This window comes from Colletotrichum siamense (genome assembly GCF_013390195.1).
Source record: "Colletotrichum siamense strain Cg363 chromosome Unknown KSG_Cg363_contig05, whole genome shotgun sequence".
Taxonomy (NCBI): domain Eukaryota; kingdom Fungi; phylum Ascomycota; class Sordariomycetes; order Glomerellales; family Glomerellaceae; genus Colletotrichum; species Colletotrichum siamense.
This window is the reverse complement of record NW_023501018.1, coordinates 953,352-970,470: the sequence shown is the minus strand read 5'-3', so window position 1 is coordinate 970,470 and position 17,119 is coordinate 953,352. Positions and strand designations below refer to the sequence as shown.

Here is a 17,119-nt window from a genome sequence, read left to right as displayed (position 1 = left end):
GGCTGTTCTAGCGAGACATGGGAGGAGATCGTCATGTCAGGGGTCTTGTTGAAAACTTTTCCCCTCACATGCCAACAACGCTCATTGACTGAAGTCAAATGGCTTTGCAGAGGCAGCCCAAAGCCCTGACCATCTTTTTGATGAAGCCGCCGAAGCTTCATCTCATCTTGCAGATGGACGAACGATTCGAATCTGTAGATTCGTATGCATGTCAATCAACATTCGATGCAGACAGAATCTCGACATCGGGCACTCACATCTTCTCCAACGTGACGTGCTTCAAAGACCCAGAGAAAATAACAACTCATTGGCAGAGACAACACCAGCCGCAAAATCGACAGACATATCAGTGCCCAATGGCCAAAAATGCGGCCGATGGGCTTTCCAGTCTCAGCGCGGAGAAATCCCATGCCACTCAACTGGCCAGCGCAGTGCCCATCTTCACACTTCACCACCAATGACACCACACAAACCATCCGATCCTTGTCAAGCACGGCTCGGCCGCTGCCCAGCCACCGGGAGTTCCAGAAGGCCTGATAGGCCGGGTTCGTGGGCCCATCCCGCGGTCGAGGGCCTCTCCCCGTCTTCTCTCTCCAACTCCCCTGGTCACCCCCGGCACGTCGTCCGGGATTTGCTTTTGGGCCCCTCCGCCAATGCGGCGCTACTGTGCCTAACCTCGTGTTGGACACCTGACAAGGCCTAGTCAGGGCCAATTATAGCGCAAAAGCGGCCAATCCAGAGCCCCTGGCAGCCCTAAAGTCCGCTTCTTGGTGTTTTCCAGCGAAATTTTCCTTCGCCCTAGTCTTCACTGTGCCACAGCGGGCGATGGAGTGATGCCTCCACGTCTTTTTGCTTTACCCCGGTAGATTGCCTGACAATGGAAGAAGAAGAAGCATCTGGCCTCCGACTATCGTGGCCAACGGCCGGATCACCACAGAGACAGCTGGCCATTCGTCTTTCTGCGTGCCCCAGCCATCCCGAATCCCACTCCGAGAGGGCATGCTTACGTCTTCAGGCCCATGTTCGCCCTCTAAGAAGGCCTCTCGCTTCAGCCTCCCAAGCCCGTATCCGAACTCTGCCTTCCTCTCCGGGGTGGCTTTCGCGGACTCGACGGCGGTCCCCATACGGGGAGGGGAAGGGGTTCCCTCTCGCCTATGCCAAGCGTGGCAGAACAGTATGGCGTGCAGAAAGAAGCATCACCTGCAGCCCGTGAAATAATACGGTGAGTGCCGCGTTCCTGCGCGGTCAGGAGACTAAAGAGACGTGGGTACTGCACGGAGTAAGCTTGGGGTTCTGCATCCCAATCAATTTTTTAAATAGAATTACCGCCTTTTTGGCTTGCTGCTTGTTACCCCATATACAAGAACCCGAGCCATCCCACCCGCCCGCGAGAAGGGATCGTACACCTTTTTTCGTGACTCAACTATCATCAACCCACACAACCACACTCGCTCGCGTCCAGCACGGCCGTCGTTCCTATTGAATTCCATGGCTACTTTACGTTCGTTATAATAACTAAACCCTTATATCCGTCACTCGCTATACACCCAATCACCTGGGAAGAAACATGAAGATCCCGCACGTCCCGAGAAACGACGTGGTAAAGATCGGCACCGATCCCGTCGCCGTCGACTTTTCCGGAAACACCGCCGCCTCCACCCCGAGCACCAAGACCCTCATCATCGTCTCGGCCGTCCTCGGCTCTCTCATCCTCACCGTCGCGGCCGTCTCTATTTACCTCGTCGTCACCCGCGCCCGCCGGAAGAAGCAGCTCGCACATGAATACAACACGGCCATCCTCCGCAACCCGAACCTCACCTGGGAGGAATATGCCCGCCGCACGAAGCTTAGCCATTCAAGGATTTTGTTGGAGGAGGAGCTGCAGCGGAGTATCATGATCCGCAAGTCATTACAGAGCCGGACGGATGTCTCCACTGTGACTCCCGTATCGCCGCCCGCCCGCACACGGTCACGCACCTGGCACGCGAGGACTAGCTCAAGGACGAGTGTCGAAGATGAAGAGGAGGGAGAAGGATTGTTGATGTCTCTACGCGGAGACTGGACTGAGCATGAGGCAAGAGTCGAGAAGACGTGGCAGATCTTACACAAGAAGTACCCCACACGGCGGGTTACACTGCCGGTCGAGGAGGACGCCGGACCGGTCCGCCCGCCGACGATACGACTTAAAACCCCGCCTTTGCTGTCTCACCCTATGTTCCGGGGATGGAATGGAGAGACCGAGATGAAGCATTCGAGCTTGCCGACCGAGCTGGCGAAGATCAAGCCGGCTCAGATCTGATGAGGTGATGAGAAGTAATGTTTCCATGTTTATAATAATGTCTATAACGCGTCGATGAATGGGGGTTCTGGCTTAGTCCCAGCCCAGCGTGGCGTTCAGGTACAGGTGTATATGGTTGTTTAGCGTCATGAAGGCATTCTGCGTTGGGTATCCATCGTTTCCTGGGAGTTCAATGGTCATTAGATACCTAGCATAATTCAATCCCTTCGTCAATAACCCTGAGCCTTTTTCCCTGAGAAAGAATTAAGGTATGCTGACGCGGCCCGTTTTGGCTGGTTACTGTAACAGTTAGTCATCGGCGTCTCAGCAGGGTCGATTGATTGATTGTAGTGAGGCCATCACCATCAGCAATACAATAAGTTGACAAAGATTCATCCTCAATCACTCTTGCTCAGTGTGTCAGATCTTCAATCTTTCTGAGGCCTGACGTATCTCCAGGGGTGCTGTACGTGTGGTAGTTCAATCACGCTGATGTCAGCCACGGGTCAGCGGTTTTATCAGTGGCACACGAGCTCTGTTCCCCTGACAGATCATTTATCTGAGACCTCAACTCCCTTACGAAGCCAGTCGTATCCCTCATCGCTAGAATGAAGATTGTTGAGCCACCGCTGTTAGATTGTGACAGACACAAGTGGTAGTGTCATTATGAATGACTGACATTCTGCAGCTGAACAAAGGGCTTGCTTAGTGAGTAAGATATCTAACGCAGTTTCTAAAGCACCCCCTGTTCATTCTCATCCACATGAAGCACAGGTGCCTAGTGTGTCTATTATCAAAGGAGATCGTCTATCTTTCCTGTGCTACAGCGACTACTTTCCCTGAAAATATCCTCCAAGAGCCTTACTGCCGTCGTTGCTTGTATTCTAACCGTTACATCTATTATTTTAGTTACTATGATTATAGCTATCCTCATCCTCATCGTCGTCCTCATCATTGCTATCGCTACTATCGTTCTTAGTAGGAGTAATCAAGTACATTGAGAATATAGCCGCACAGACACAGGAAAACTAGACGGACTCTATCAAAAATAAAAACAATACTGAGAGCACGATGAATCCGTCAGAATGATAAGGGAAAATAATCCTGGACGTTGATAGAAATCACGGCGATGAAGGAATAGTTGCAGTAACGGTGGCAACAATGCCAGCGTCATCCACGAAAAGGCGAATCATAAAGAAAATGGATAACAGGTACGCAGAACACCATGGAATGATTTGATGCCACGTTCCCGACGCGGACGGAATGTGGAAGGGTGGATGGTTCGGTCAATCTTCTGGATTTAAATCAAACTCTCCCTCTGTGTTTCCACATTCTGGGTGCCCCAGCTTCACCATTCAGCAGACGTCCGTCCGCTATTCTGAAGTCTTCCCACTTTCACTGGTGTGTCAGAACTCCTTCTCGTTTTCCTTAATCTACTTCGCCTCGTCACTCGACGACGACGACGACGACGACGCGCCACCACCATGGAGAGACTACCACAAGAGATCATTGACCAGATCATCGACTTCTCACCTTGGTTGACCGGGCGCCGTCGTGCTCCGACGTTCGCGACGGTTTCCAAGCGATTCCAACTCTCCATCGAGCGGCTTACTTTCAGGGAAATTGACATCAATCATGTCGAACTGGAGCGTTTCGCAGAAATCTTCACCCACCCGCACCGCCGCAATCTTCTCAAGCATCTCGGGTTTAAAATCAAACTTCTGCATTGTCAGAAATACCCCGGAGCAAACGAGAGAGAGGCCAACAACAAAGTCGCGACGAATGCCATTTTCAATCTTTTGAAATGCTTGTGTCGCTGGGAAAAGAACTGCAACATCGGTTTATTCATCACAGCTCGTCCTTATCAACTAGGATTTTCCGGCACCAAGCTTGATTACCAGTACGACTATCTCGAAATCCTTTACCCGGAGCAGCTGCCCCCAGTCAACTGCATTCGGTGGCTTTTGTTGAATAACCCGGAGTCTCGCAAAAAACCGGGTTTCCGTGAATTCTCACCATTGTCGTATTTGGCACTAGCAACCAAACTTCCCTGTCTCAAAGGCACCTTTCTGAGTTACACCGAGCCTGGCGAATTCTTGGCCTTCCGTCAGAGCTTGCGAGAGAATTTGGTTCAAGCCATCAGCAAGATACCTTCAATGGCCAAGGTTTACTTTAACATCGACGGACCTGACTACACCGGTCACGACCCGCCGAGCCTGGTGCCAAGCCAGCAAGAAGACTCGCTTCCTCTTGCTCTACGCCGGTTAGCTGACAGCGTCAAAAGATTTCGATACAGTGGTCCGTTGGATCCTTGTTTCTTTTGGCCTAGTAGTCTCGCGAAAAACCCACAGCCGTTCTGGGAGAATGTCACTTACATCTTCATCACGCTCAACCCTGTAGCCCCCTCTGGAACGTGGTACTTCCGCAACGGACCCCAGAATGGCCAGGAAGCTTTCGCACTTCATCTCAAAGATCAGAGTCCTCCTGGCTATGGGACAGAAGAACAGACCGTTTCAGCCCTTGCATTCCTAGGGGAATTGACCAAGAAGATGAAGCCAGAAGTTGCAACACGGAACTTTCAACGAATGAAAGCACCTAAACGATTCGATGTGAACCCCGACACGGTCATGCCGCTGCTCAGATCAGTCACCAGAGCCATCGCCCAGATGAGATCCTTGCAGCTCTTTAAGCTACGAGACGCCGATAGCCTCAGCACGTGGTATTCGACGAACTCCTTGAAAGTGGAATACTACCTCCCAGGTGTGCTGGACCGAGAGTACAGAGAAGAACTAAATGAGCTTCCTTTGAACAAGCCTCGAGTTCTACTGCGTGCCCGGGGCCTAGCAAAGTCTGGATACCATGCAAGTGAACTAGAAGATATGTTCCGGAAGGTCTCAATCGCAAACCACCACCAGGAAGCGATTGTCACATGGATCCAGCGTACCATTTTCGTCACATTTGATGAAATATCGGCTCAAGTGACGACCTTCCACGATGCACTTCTCTTGGTACCAAGTCTTGATTCGGAAAGTACTTAGTCTCTAACAGTATTGCCAAAATTGGGAACTATGAGGAAGGACAACGGAGCAGAAATCGAAATGATTGATGTGCACAAGGCAAATGTATTATTATTATTCCAGACCATAGTCATATCTCTTTGCACTCAATCAACAAAGGTTATTGCCTTGTCTACTCAGTCTACCAAGACATGCTGCTTACTCGATGGTGGTAACTCAGCAAGTGACCTCATCATTTGTTTGCTAAACAGGCTGCCCCCTTTTGCATGCCGTTTGTCACCGCCTACACACTTGTTGGCTTTTTTCTGGGTCATGCATGCATGTTCCCGCATCACCACAAGAAACAGGAGCCTGCCACGGGTTGTTCAAGTATTTCACCAGCCCTCCCCCAACGCAAACTTCCACCTTCCAGTATTCGCGCTTTCCTCTTGGCTTCTGTCAAACTTCACCACACCACATCCTCTCGGGCACCATGGATCGACTTCCGCAGGAGATCGTCGACGACATCATCAGTCACCGTTTCATAGACGAGCTCATCCACCCATACAGACCCAAGCTCCGGTTTATTTCCCGGTTTGCAACGGTCTCTCGCAAATTCCAGCGTGCCATTGAGGGCCTCCTCTTCCGCACCATCGAGATCAGCAACCTCGAGGACGACATCCAAATGTTTGAGTCGATGTTCTCCGCGAGCCCCTACCGTCGCAACTTCGTCAAGCGTGTCACATTGCGCATTCAGCTGGACGAATACCTCCAGCGTATCATCAAGCACCCATACAAGGCCCTCGACATGGATCAAGCAGGCCGTGAGGCGTCCAGAGCGGTCTCGGAGACGCTCCTCATCCTCTCGGCTTGGACGGATCGCCAAGCCATCCGCCTGACCATCAACTGCCAGACGTGGGGAAAGGTCGTGCCGGGAGGCATGCCTGTCAAGGGCCAACACCGCCGTCGCGAATTTACGGTCATCGAGCTGCCGAACCTTGATACGCTGCCGCCGGCGCCGTGCATTCGCTCCCTCGAGACTACCTGCATTGATGCCTCTCCGCAGGTACACCCTTCCAGCATACTCGCCATCGCCAAGGCGTGCCCGAAGCTTGATGACCTCATTCTCGCACACGCCGACCCGGACGGCTACAACGATTTTGAGTTCCTCGACAAATTTGAGCACCCCGACTCTGAGATCACGTTCCAGCTTCCGATCCACAACTTCGCCAAGGTCTACATAGACCCCTCGGCCTGCTTCAAGCTCGAGCAGCTGCTAGACTTCGTGACCGAAAGATACCACGCAAACTTCTGCTCCACGATGCACGGCCTGCTCAACAACTTCGCAAAACTGGATTACCGTGGCATCCTGGAGCCGTCCTTCTTCTGGCCTTACGGTCCCTCGGAGCAGCATGCACCCTTCTGGCAGGACATGACCTACATGTGCCTCCAGTTCGAGCCGGTCAAACTGTCCGGAGAGTGGTACTTCAAGACCGGCCGCCAGATAGGCCAGTGTCCGGTGCAATTCCGGCGGACTCCGGAGGAAGACGTCATGATGCCCTTGATTGACGCGATGTGCAAGGCCTTGGATCAGATGCCCAGTCTGAAGACCTTTCAGATGTCCTGTGACGTTAACCAGATGAGCCGCGGCGGGTACTGGCGGCTTTCGTACGCGGCGCCCGGGGTTCCGTCCAACTTCGACAAGCATGTCGAGATCCCGCTTAACAAGTCTCGTGCGTCCGGAGGCGACGAGATCGCGGTTGACCACGAAGCCGACCTGGTAAGTGGCCATGATGATGGTTCCAAGAGCAGTGGCGGTGGTGCTGAAGCGAGCAAGTCGTCTCAAGGCACCGATGACAGCTCCCTGGATCATGTCCGCTCGTTTCCGAGATGGTTGCTTGATGTTGGAGACTGGAAGCCCTCCGCGGAGATTCTGGAGGCTCTGCAACGGGTGGGAAGAGGGATTCATGGGCAGGATGCTTTGATCTCGTTCGTCCCTTTCGGAATGTTTTGGTAGACAAAGACATGTACCTAGTGTTGTCGATCACTCGGAATTTGGCTCAAAGCCCAAGCCTCATATGTGTACACTCAAGTTATTCGATGATGAATCCACCGTCGTAACTATGATTTCATATCGCTGCCCAACTTTGGGCAATTCTGCTATTCGGAAGAACAGTTTTGCGGACTGGGCAGTGTCCCCTCTGACTTCAATCGTAGCGCACCTACAATTCGAAGAGAACGGTAGTACTAGACAAAATAATAGACAACTACGACGATGGACAACGACGATGGGCGACGACAACAGCGGGTATCTAGGAAATATAGTTACTTTATTACGATATGCATACAATACGGACTCTCGGGAGGATGTAAGGATTACACGTGTACACACTGCGAAGATAGCTGATGAACCGCCTTTCGTTTCAGTCGTGGTTCCTGCTGTCCTTGTCGCCCTTTTCAGAACCACAGAAATGGCCTCTTCTCCGCCTTAGAAAGAACACGTAAACCACAATCTTCTAAAGCTTTTCTCACCAGCTCTACGCCACCGGTCCCCTCTACTGCCACTTCTCGCAACTTGGGGTAGCGACCGGACTTGTGATCTACCGCAAGCGCCTCGAAGTCCTCTATCAGAGACCATTCCTCATTTACCGATTTATAGATTGAGGAAAAAACGGGGCCGCTGAAATGAAGCCGCTCCACTGACTCTGGAAGCGTCGACATGAATTCATTGCAGCGGCTTGTCCAATCGTGACGTCGCGGGTTAAGCGGGCGTGTGACCGGTCCTGGCTTTTCCTGGATGGACCTAAGAATGCTCCAATTGTCGATCCAAACATTCCGTATGTTGTTGAAGCTGCGCAGCGAGAACGGGTCGCCATCTCCAATATACGCCTCTTTTTTGCATCCTGGGGGAACGAACTTGAGACAAAGCGTTTCCAGGGCCGGGCAATGCTCCTCTAACTCGGTAATAACATCAGAGGCGAAGACACGCCCTTCCCAGATGTCCATGGCGAAACTCCTTAGGCCGCGCGCATTTTTCAAGAGCTTTTTTACGTCGCCGACGCTGGCAGCGACGTTGTTTAGTGTGATGGCAGTCAGATGCTGGGTCGCAAGGTCGTGGGTGAGCGATATCCAGAAATTCTCGATGAAAATGTCCGAGACTTCCGCGCCGAGGTCTAGAATTTTGGTCAGATGCGACGACTCCAGCTCGCAAAGGTACGGATCCTCAAGGCGTCCTAAACTTGAGGTGACGAGGATGGATTCGAGGAATGGAAGTAGATGCCCACCGTCGCTTCTCTTCAAGTCGCAAACCCGGGCCAAATCCTGCGTGTTCCCTCTCAACCCTAACTCTGTGATATAGGGATGCCGAGCGAGTACGAGGCTAGCTTGGACAGAAACGTTGCTCTCCGCATCTCCAGGGAGCGGCAGGGTAATTCCAGCCAAGTCCGCCGCCCTGCTAGCCTGGTAACGTCTCTCTTGGGCCGTCGACGGAGGAGAGCGATCCCCAATACCGCGGTCCATACCAACATAACACCGCTTGACCAGTTTGTCCACCCTCACCTTTTTGTTCGTGCGACCTAATACGTCGAGAGGCTGTTCCGGTGCCCAAAAACGGCCGCATACAAGTGGAGGTGGCGCACGGAGTAACAGGTAGAGTATGGGGTTCCGTTCAGTAAGGGTCAACAGACGCTTTTGACGCTGCGTCTCGGATAATATGATCCCTGCAATTGACAAAGTGGCCAAACGGTGCTTCCACGGATGCGCATCAAACTTGGACATCACCAAGTAGGAGCAGATGTGCTCGAGAATCTCGGGTGGCATATCATTGATGGAGACCATTTTTCTAGGCTGAAGGGATGCCGCTGATAACGTAATTAGCATCTGGAGTTGTTTTGAACTCGAAGAGAGTACTTACACATAGCGAGAATAACAGCGATAAACTGGCGACGAAGAAAATCACGTAGAAGATAAATGATGTGGTTACTTCTGCTTGGAGATATGATAACGCGGTGTAATGTTTGAAACTAGACAAAGGTGGATGTGACAGAAAGGATCAAGATCTCAGTCTTAAGTAGGTACTTCAGGTGTAGTGGACATCTATGAGTTTGTGAATGACTTTTCCAGATGAACCTTGCGAGGTACACTACCCGGGTGAAAATTTCTAGCAAGATTATTGAGGACTCACCCGATGACCTATTTTCCTGTAATGGTCCTACTTAGTGTGGTGGTTGGATTTATGTTGCCCACCTGGTTGAATCTGGAGTCGCTTTCATTATTGTCATTTGCCCGGAATTTTGGGCAAAGCTCCGTCGACCCTGAGAAGACTACCCGCTGGCTAAGAGATTTTACAATAGCACGAGATTCCATAAGGACACAAAAGGAACTGTAATTTTGTGCTTGTGACTGGATCGACATTGAGGGTTATATGGTAAGGAGGGCCCCCATCCTGAGGAATAGAAGTATCATATCGTGACCAAGCACGAAATGAAGCACTTACAGCCCCCGCTGACAATAAGCCCGGCCAATTTTGGCTACAAGAAGTGAAAATATCATCGCCTAAGTTGAATAGTTGGTTGTGCTTTCCTCATGCTTGAGCCGAAGTGATGAGGGCAGGAAGGTACGATTGGGAGGCGTGCCTGCCTCAAGCGGGAACAACGTTGTTGTTTTTCACCCACTTCACCACCTTCGCCTTTTCACCTTCGACCTTCTTCCCACACATAGCACCTTGAAAATTCTGATCACCGTCTCTATTTGTTTCAACCGCTGAGAATTCAACATCCCACGCACAGAATTCTCTAACCTTAACACCATCGTCCGTCACCGTCACTGTCACCGTCGCCGTCGCCGTCGCCGTCGCAGTTGCCGTCTTTGGTAACTCTGCGCGCCGACATCAACAACCAGATTCACGATGAACAGGCTTCCTCAAGAAATCATCGACGACGTCGTCTGGTGGCTGCCGGTGCCTAAATCAATTCACCGTCGCAATGGGCTGCCCGCGTCGCCAATCCGACCCAGCATCGCAAGTGTGTCGGAGAAGTTCCGGCACGCCGTCGAAAGGCTTACCTTCCACGAGCTTCACATCAAGACTTCTGAGCTCAACAGGTTCGACGAGATATTGTCTGGCGCGGGATCCTACCGCCGACGATTCCTCACACGCCTCAATGTCGTCGTCATCCTTCCCGAGTACGGTGGCTCCAAGTACCCAACATGGGAGTTCGCCGTCGACAGAGAAGCGAACAACCACGCTGCGACTGCAGGCATGCATCAACTCCTCTACGTCCTCTCCGGCTGGGAGTCGGACCTTCACCTTGAGTTGACTCTCGAGGCCCAATCCCCTTCGGACCCAGGAGCTCTCACCAGCAGGCAAATTGGGCAGCGTTGGGAGGAAATCGGAAACGGAACACGTTACCGCTTCGAGCACGAAAGGTACCAGTACTCATTGACTGAGATTCTTAATGTCGACAAGATGCCCTTCGTTCCTTGTGTTCGCACAGTTCACTTCCACGGACAACGTCAAAGTCGCCAATTCTCACCAAAAGCTGCTCTCGCACTGGTTACACGATTCCTACAGGTGCAGACTGTTCGGACGGAGTGGCGTGAGCCATATTGGTTCCCCGATCTGCTGAAGGCAATGCGGCGCCAATTGACAGACTCGCTCAAGTCAACTCATTTCCCGCCAACTTTGGATGAATTGGTGTTCGAACTTCACCCGCCCAATCGTATCAGCGGCAATCTTACTACATCACCGAATCCAAAGCCCGATCGTCTCTGCAGAGTACTACACCAGGCCATCAATCTGAATCATGTTGCCCACCTCAGGTTCACCGGCGAAGTTGACCCGTCGTTGTTCTGGCCATACCAGCCGTTGGAGAAGCCGGAACCCTTTTGGCAGTCAATGAAGAAATTGGAGATCACGATGGCGCAAAACTCGACGTCGACCGAGTGGTATCAGAGAACCAACTACAACAAGTGGTCTCAAAAGACCATCGCTCGCTACAGCAATATCGAGTTTCCTGTCAACCATGCTGGGCTCCCTGCGCCTGGACACGGCTCTGCACGGGAGGCAAAACGTGCGCATCGTTATGTTGAAGCTATGTTTCAGCACGAAAGAACAATTTACGCCCTCACATATCGTACCTTGGTGCACGGAGGTTTTAGAGATGAAAATGATGACAATGGCAGTGATGGAAACGACAACGAGAGCAGTGCTCAGGACGGTGGCAACAGCGACGATGCTGACGAGAGCAAATACGAATACGATGACGCCAGAGTGCACGAGATGCTTGAATCCTGCGAAGTCAACGAGCCTCCAATGGCCCGTCTTTTGGATACGATGATGAAAGCGATGCTCCAGATGCGTCGCCTTGAATCTGTGAGGCTGAAAGGCTGTCTCTCTGAGATGTGGTGCTTTGAGTTTTACGCCCCTGGTGTGCCTAGCAAGTACGATGCAAAGTCTGAGGCAACACCCTCTTATGCAAGATTCATTCTACCCAAACGTCACTTCTGGATTCCAGGCGAAGAAATTCTGAGCGGGTTCCGCAACATGGCGACGGAGAAGTATGGTCAGCAGCCAGCCGTTATCTGGGTTGAGCACATATGGCGGAATTAGCGAATTGAGGATGATGTGGACGACAGAGACCGACATGAACGACATAGGGTCAATGGACGGCGGACTGGCAGGTCATTTGATTGACGGAGGACGGCGTGCATAACGGAAATGGGACTGGACAAAACATTGCGAACATTAGACGTTGCAGGTCATTACTTTCGTGAACAATGACTGGGTTGCGTAGAACCCAAGGTTTTCTCCAGTTTCTGACTCTGCACACACTGGATCAGAATCACGTAATTATCCATGAAACAAGTACGTCGAGGCTTCTTTTAGTCGGGCCTAATATAATCAGTTGAAAACCAAACTATTCAGGGTAATCGGTTGCCATTTGAGCGCCCTCATCACTGGCCCTCGTTGATGAGCAACATTTCTCTTGGCCGCAGCTCTGGTCATTGAAAAGCAGTCACAAACGTGCTTACATGACGGTCCCTGAAATCTTAACCTCACATGGTCTGAGTTGCCACCTGCTTCGTTTCGCCGATTCGGCGATAGGAGACAACTGCTGAGAGGACTTATCCTCACTCCGCAGATGACTTGAAAGGGTGTCTACGCAGTACATGTACGCCGACCCCCGATCTGCCGAGGCAAGCCATGACTTGAATGTTCGGGGTAGGTGGTCATCTTTTGCCCCTCCAAGACCCCTAGAAAACGACAGGTGACTCCCAATATTGCCCCTCAACTCGCGATGTCAAGTCCAGATCTCTGAATGCCAAGGGTCCAGCGTTCAGCTGCCACATCTTCTTGCGGCACTTCTGCCATACGGCCGTTAGATTCGGATCGGCGCCTCTTCAGCCACCATCAGTTGCTAGGACGACTCTGTTGGCTTAGAGTCCAAAGTCTCCAGCCCCTCCGACTAATGTTCCCCGGTTTTCCCTTAGACAATTGAGTCAGCTGCTGGAATGTCCCCAGCTTTTCGGCGAGCTTAAACAGTGGGAGTGGTTTCATTGACCGGAATGCATACTTTCCCCTCAGCTTCCTCCGCACTTCTTTTCGTTTAATTCTTCTTCGTCTTCTTCCAAGCTTATTCTAACTTAACAGCTGCTGCGAAGTTGGTCGGCATGATCCGAGACCTGATTCAATCGATGACATGCACTGAGACAGAAGACGTGCATCTAGGCCATGCCAAGCCTGGTCAGCACATCGCGACATGGCCACCTGCCCCAAATCGCCGGTCATCCACTAGTCTCCCTCATCGTCTTCCCGTGCCCTTTGATTGCCTTTGTCTCTGGCCGTTTGAAGGCTGAGTGTCATCTGACTCGGGCCGTTCCAACGGCCATGATCGCCGCCCTTATTGACGCCTCTCGCGCGAAAGCCGCCGACACGGATGTCTAATCTCTTATAGGTTCGATAGACCAAGATATTCACACAACGTCTTGTATTTTTTCCCGATTCGGCAGCTGTGTTTGGGAAAGTTGAGATGACTCTCCCGGCGAGCATGGGCAGGTCGGCCTGCAGAAGCTCTGACGTGCCGACCACCAGGGGGGGAAAAGGATGTTGACTTGCTACCCCCACATCATTCCCGGTCGGCGCTGTGCCGTCTGCAAGTTTGCTGTGCTTTCTCTCACTCGCTGCTCCTCTGTGCCGGGTGCCGCTACTGCACGATTGGATGACCGCCGAGCCGCCGGCACCTCTGCTTGACGAGAGGTGGCAACGCATGCCCCGAGCTTGTGGGACACTTCGGATGGAAAACCACTCCCAGCTCCCAGCTTTTCCGTGAGAGGCTCTTTTTTAATGATGCCGGGCAGCAACTCTCTGGGTTGTGCCCCATCGTGTTGCCGCAACTGATACCGGCAAGGCGCACTCATTTGCGTTTGCCTTACCTAAAACCCCTATTAGTGCGCGATTTATTACCCCTCTATACTACTTTTACCTATTCGTATATATTAACACCAAAAATATATTAATTAATACTAATTATTATAAATTATTATATAAATTAATTATTAATAGCTTTAGAAGAGCTTTTTTTTACTAGAATCTATAAGCTAATACTCTACCTATCTTTATAAAATTAACTCCTCTTAACTATATATTTTAAAGTACTAAGGTAAATAAAACTATTACTAAATATATTAATTTAAAACTTATAATATTATTATTATTTATCCTATTAGTATTATTAGTAAATTAATATATATTATTATAAAATCTAAATATAAATTAACTATTAGTATTATTAATAAGCTTCTTTTTATAGTATAATACTTATTTAACTATGTTCTATCTCCTAATAGTAAAGTATTTTAACTATATTAATACTAAAGATCTTATTACTAAACCTATCTAGGAATATAAAATATATATAATATAGCTTTTTTACTATTTATCCTCTTTACTAATACTATATTTAATTAAAATTATATTAATATTATAGAGTAAATAATACTAAAACTATTAAGTAGTAAGTAATAAGTTTAGCTAAAAGAGTTATTATTTATTTATTACTTTAATAATAAAGTAATTATAAAACTTATTAAGTATAATATTATAATAGTTTAGATTTATTATTAATAATAAGAAGTATCTAGAGATATATTAAAACTATATTAACTAGTAAGTTCTAAGTATTATAAAATATTACTAATCTATAAGGAGGTAATCTTTAAGTTTTTATATAATAAAACTAACTACTACTTTAATAAAGTTTAAGCTTTTTTTATAGAAAAGTTTAATTTATCTATATCTATATTAGTAATCTCTTACTACTTTAAAAAGATCTAATAAAAGAAGAAGAAAATTTAGTATATTACTTAATAATAAAACTAAGCTATATAAGAGGTATATATTATATTAATCTATAACTATACTACTAATATATTTATTTTTATTAATAAGAGTAGTATTAATTATTAAAGTAGTATTAGATATATAAGCTAAGCGCTAAAAAGTATAAAGCTATTAAAGTAGAGTATTCTAAAAAGAGGTATATAGTATTATATTTTACTAGCTTTCACTATTAATAGTCTTTTTAATTATATTATTTATCTTAAATATATAGATATTAATAATTTCTTATTTTAGATTAAGAACTTTATACTACTAAAGATAGAGGTATTTCTTAGCCTAAAATTAGTATTAATTATAAATAACGTAGTATAGTATAATAAGAGACTATTAGAGGAAGCTTATTAATAGTATAGCGTTAAGTTATTATACTTACCTATATATTTACTAAACTTTAACCTTATTAAGGCGTTTTTTAAGGACCTTAAAAGTTACTTATAGAAGTAATTTATATAATTTAAATAACTTAAAGTAATAGATACTTTTTTTATTAATTTCTTTTATAACTATATCCTCAAAATAGCTAGTAATACTAATACTATCTTAAATCACTTTTATTACTATAATATTTATATTAAAATAGTTAAAGATATTAATAGAGAAGAGAGCTTACTATAAAGTTAATTTTATAGTTATAGTTATATTTAACTTTAATACTATTAAAGGCTTCTTTTACTTAAAATAATATAATATTAATATAAAAAAAATAATCTAATCTTAATAGTTAGTTAGCTTTATAACACCTTAATTATAATATATTTCTCTTTAGCTATAGCGTTAGAGGTATATTCTATTTATTAGATAAATTACTACTAATTATTAAAGTTAAGATCTTTATATTATTATAAAGAAGTAAGAAAAAACCTTATTCTGCTTATTAAAGCTTATTATTATTATTATTATTAAGTAATTAAATAAGAGATATAGTAGGAGAGTAAATATAATTAGTTATTTTAGTAAGAGGATCTTATTTAGTAGGAGGATTTTATTTAGTAGTATTAATAAGAAGTATTATATTTTCTACCTAAAAATTAGTTAGTTTTTAATAATATAAAGTAGTAAATATAAACTATCTTCTATTATTAAATCTATAATATACTACTTAAGTAGGAACTACTTAATTTAGCTTCTAATTACCTCTATAATACTTATAAGGATATTATTTTTTTTAAACTAATTTATTAATACTTTTTAGAGAGATTTAAGTTAAAAATAAGCTTATAGGATAATATTAAGAGTAGTATAGAGATTAATATCTTATTTATTATCTCTTATCTCTTCTATTCTCTATAGATACTATAGATATTTATAGAGAAGTTATAATATAAGTTTAATCTAAGGAATAAATAGTAAAGAGGATAAAATTAGTAAATCCTACTTCTTAGCTTATAGTAGTATTAATAGTAGCTTTATTAATAGTAATATTAATAATAATAACTAAGTAAGAGTATAGTTATAGAAAGGAAAATTTAATAGTATATAGTTATAATATAGTAATAATAATAAGATATTCACTTAGTTTATAATATTTAAGTAAGAGGGTAAATTAAATTTATTAATATTACTTCTACTATTTCTACTATTTCTATTACTTCTTAACTTTAATATAACCTTACTCTATAGCTTAGATTTAGTTTTAATAAAATATCTATTATAATATAAAGTTATATCTATAATAATCTCTTCTAAAGCTTTATTAATAGTTACTAATCTTTTAATTATAGCTTCTACTTAAGCTATAAAGTATATTTTATTAATCTAAAGATATAATAATAGCTTTATTAAAGTAAAAAGTTAAAATATATAATAATTACTAGTAATACTATTATAGTTATTAATATACTTAACTCCTAACTTATATCTATATATAGCTTAGATTATTTAATAGGTATCTTAGGTTAGCTTCTACTTTAACTTACTAGTTAATAATAAGTTACTTTATTACTTCTATTAATATAATAGCTTATTAGTATTATTAAATTTAATAAGAAGAGGTTTAATAAAATTATTATTTTACTATAAAGTTTATAAAGTAGTACTTAGTTATAAAAGTATTTTAATAAAGTTTTAAATTAGTATTACTCTAATAGAGGGGTTTATTTAAATAGAACTTATATTAGATAGTACTAGAGATAACTATTAAGACTTATAATAATAGTTTATAGAGATTAATATATACTAATTAAGTTCTTTTATTATAGTATTAATAAGAATTTTAATTTATAATAGCTTATTCTTCTTATTATTATTAGAGATAGTATTAGTAAGCTATTACTAATAATTAAATAGTTATAATTATAATACTTTAATATTTTTTAAGTTTATATAGAATATCTTTTTTAAAAATACTATTTAATAATTTAACTTAGAAGTAAAAAAAACTTAAGTAGAGAGAAACTTAAAGGAGTAGTTACTATATTATAATTTATACTTATAGTTAAAGTCTTAGAT

The 17,119-nt window shown here is 45.1% G+C and overlaps 4 protein-coding genes across 4 annotated transcripts; all 4 read left to right on the top strand.

Moving 5' to 3' along the window:
- Positions 1-1,567: 1,567 nt before the first annotated feature.
- CGCS363_v007912 (uncharacterized protein) lies at positions 1,568-2,299 on the top strand (the record flags this gene model as incomplete). The annotated part of the gene is made up of 1 exon (XM_036639761.1): positions 1,568-2,299. One exon carries the CDS (start codon positions 1,568-1,570, stop codon positions 2,297-2,299), a length of 732 nt encoding a protein of 243 aa, XP_036495075.1.
- Positions 2,300-3,762: 1,463 nt separating this feature from the next.
- On the top strand, positions 3,763-5,316 carry CGCS363_v007911 (uncharacterized protein; the record flags this gene model as incomplete). The annotated part of the gene is made up of 1 exon (XM_036639760.1): positions 3,763-5,316. The coding sequence occupies one exon, from the start codon at positions 3,763-3,765 to the stop codon at positions 5,314-5,316; it is 1,554 nt and encodes a 517-aa protein (XP_036494038.1).
- Positions 5,317-5,767: 451 nt separating this feature from the next.
- Positions 5,768-7,291, top strand: CGCS363_v007910 (uncharacterized protein; the record flags this gene model as incomplete). Its single annotated transcript, XM_036639759.1, has 1 exon — positions 5,768-7,291. One exon carries the CDS (start codon positions 5,768-5,770, stop codon positions 7,289-7,291), a length of 1,524 nt encoding a protein of 507 aa, XP_036494039.1.
- A 2,889-nt stretch (positions 7,292-10,180) lies between these two features.
- Positions 10,181-11,881, top strand: CGCS363_v007909 (uncharacterized protein; the record flags this gene model as incomplete). Its single annotated transcript, XM_036639758.1, has 1 exon — positions 10,181-11,881. One exon carries the CDS (start codon positions 10,181-10,183, stop codon positions 11,879-11,881), a length of 1,701 nt encoding a protein of 566 aa, XP_036494677.1.
- Between the last annotated feature and the right edge of the window lie 5,238 nt (positions 11,882-17,119).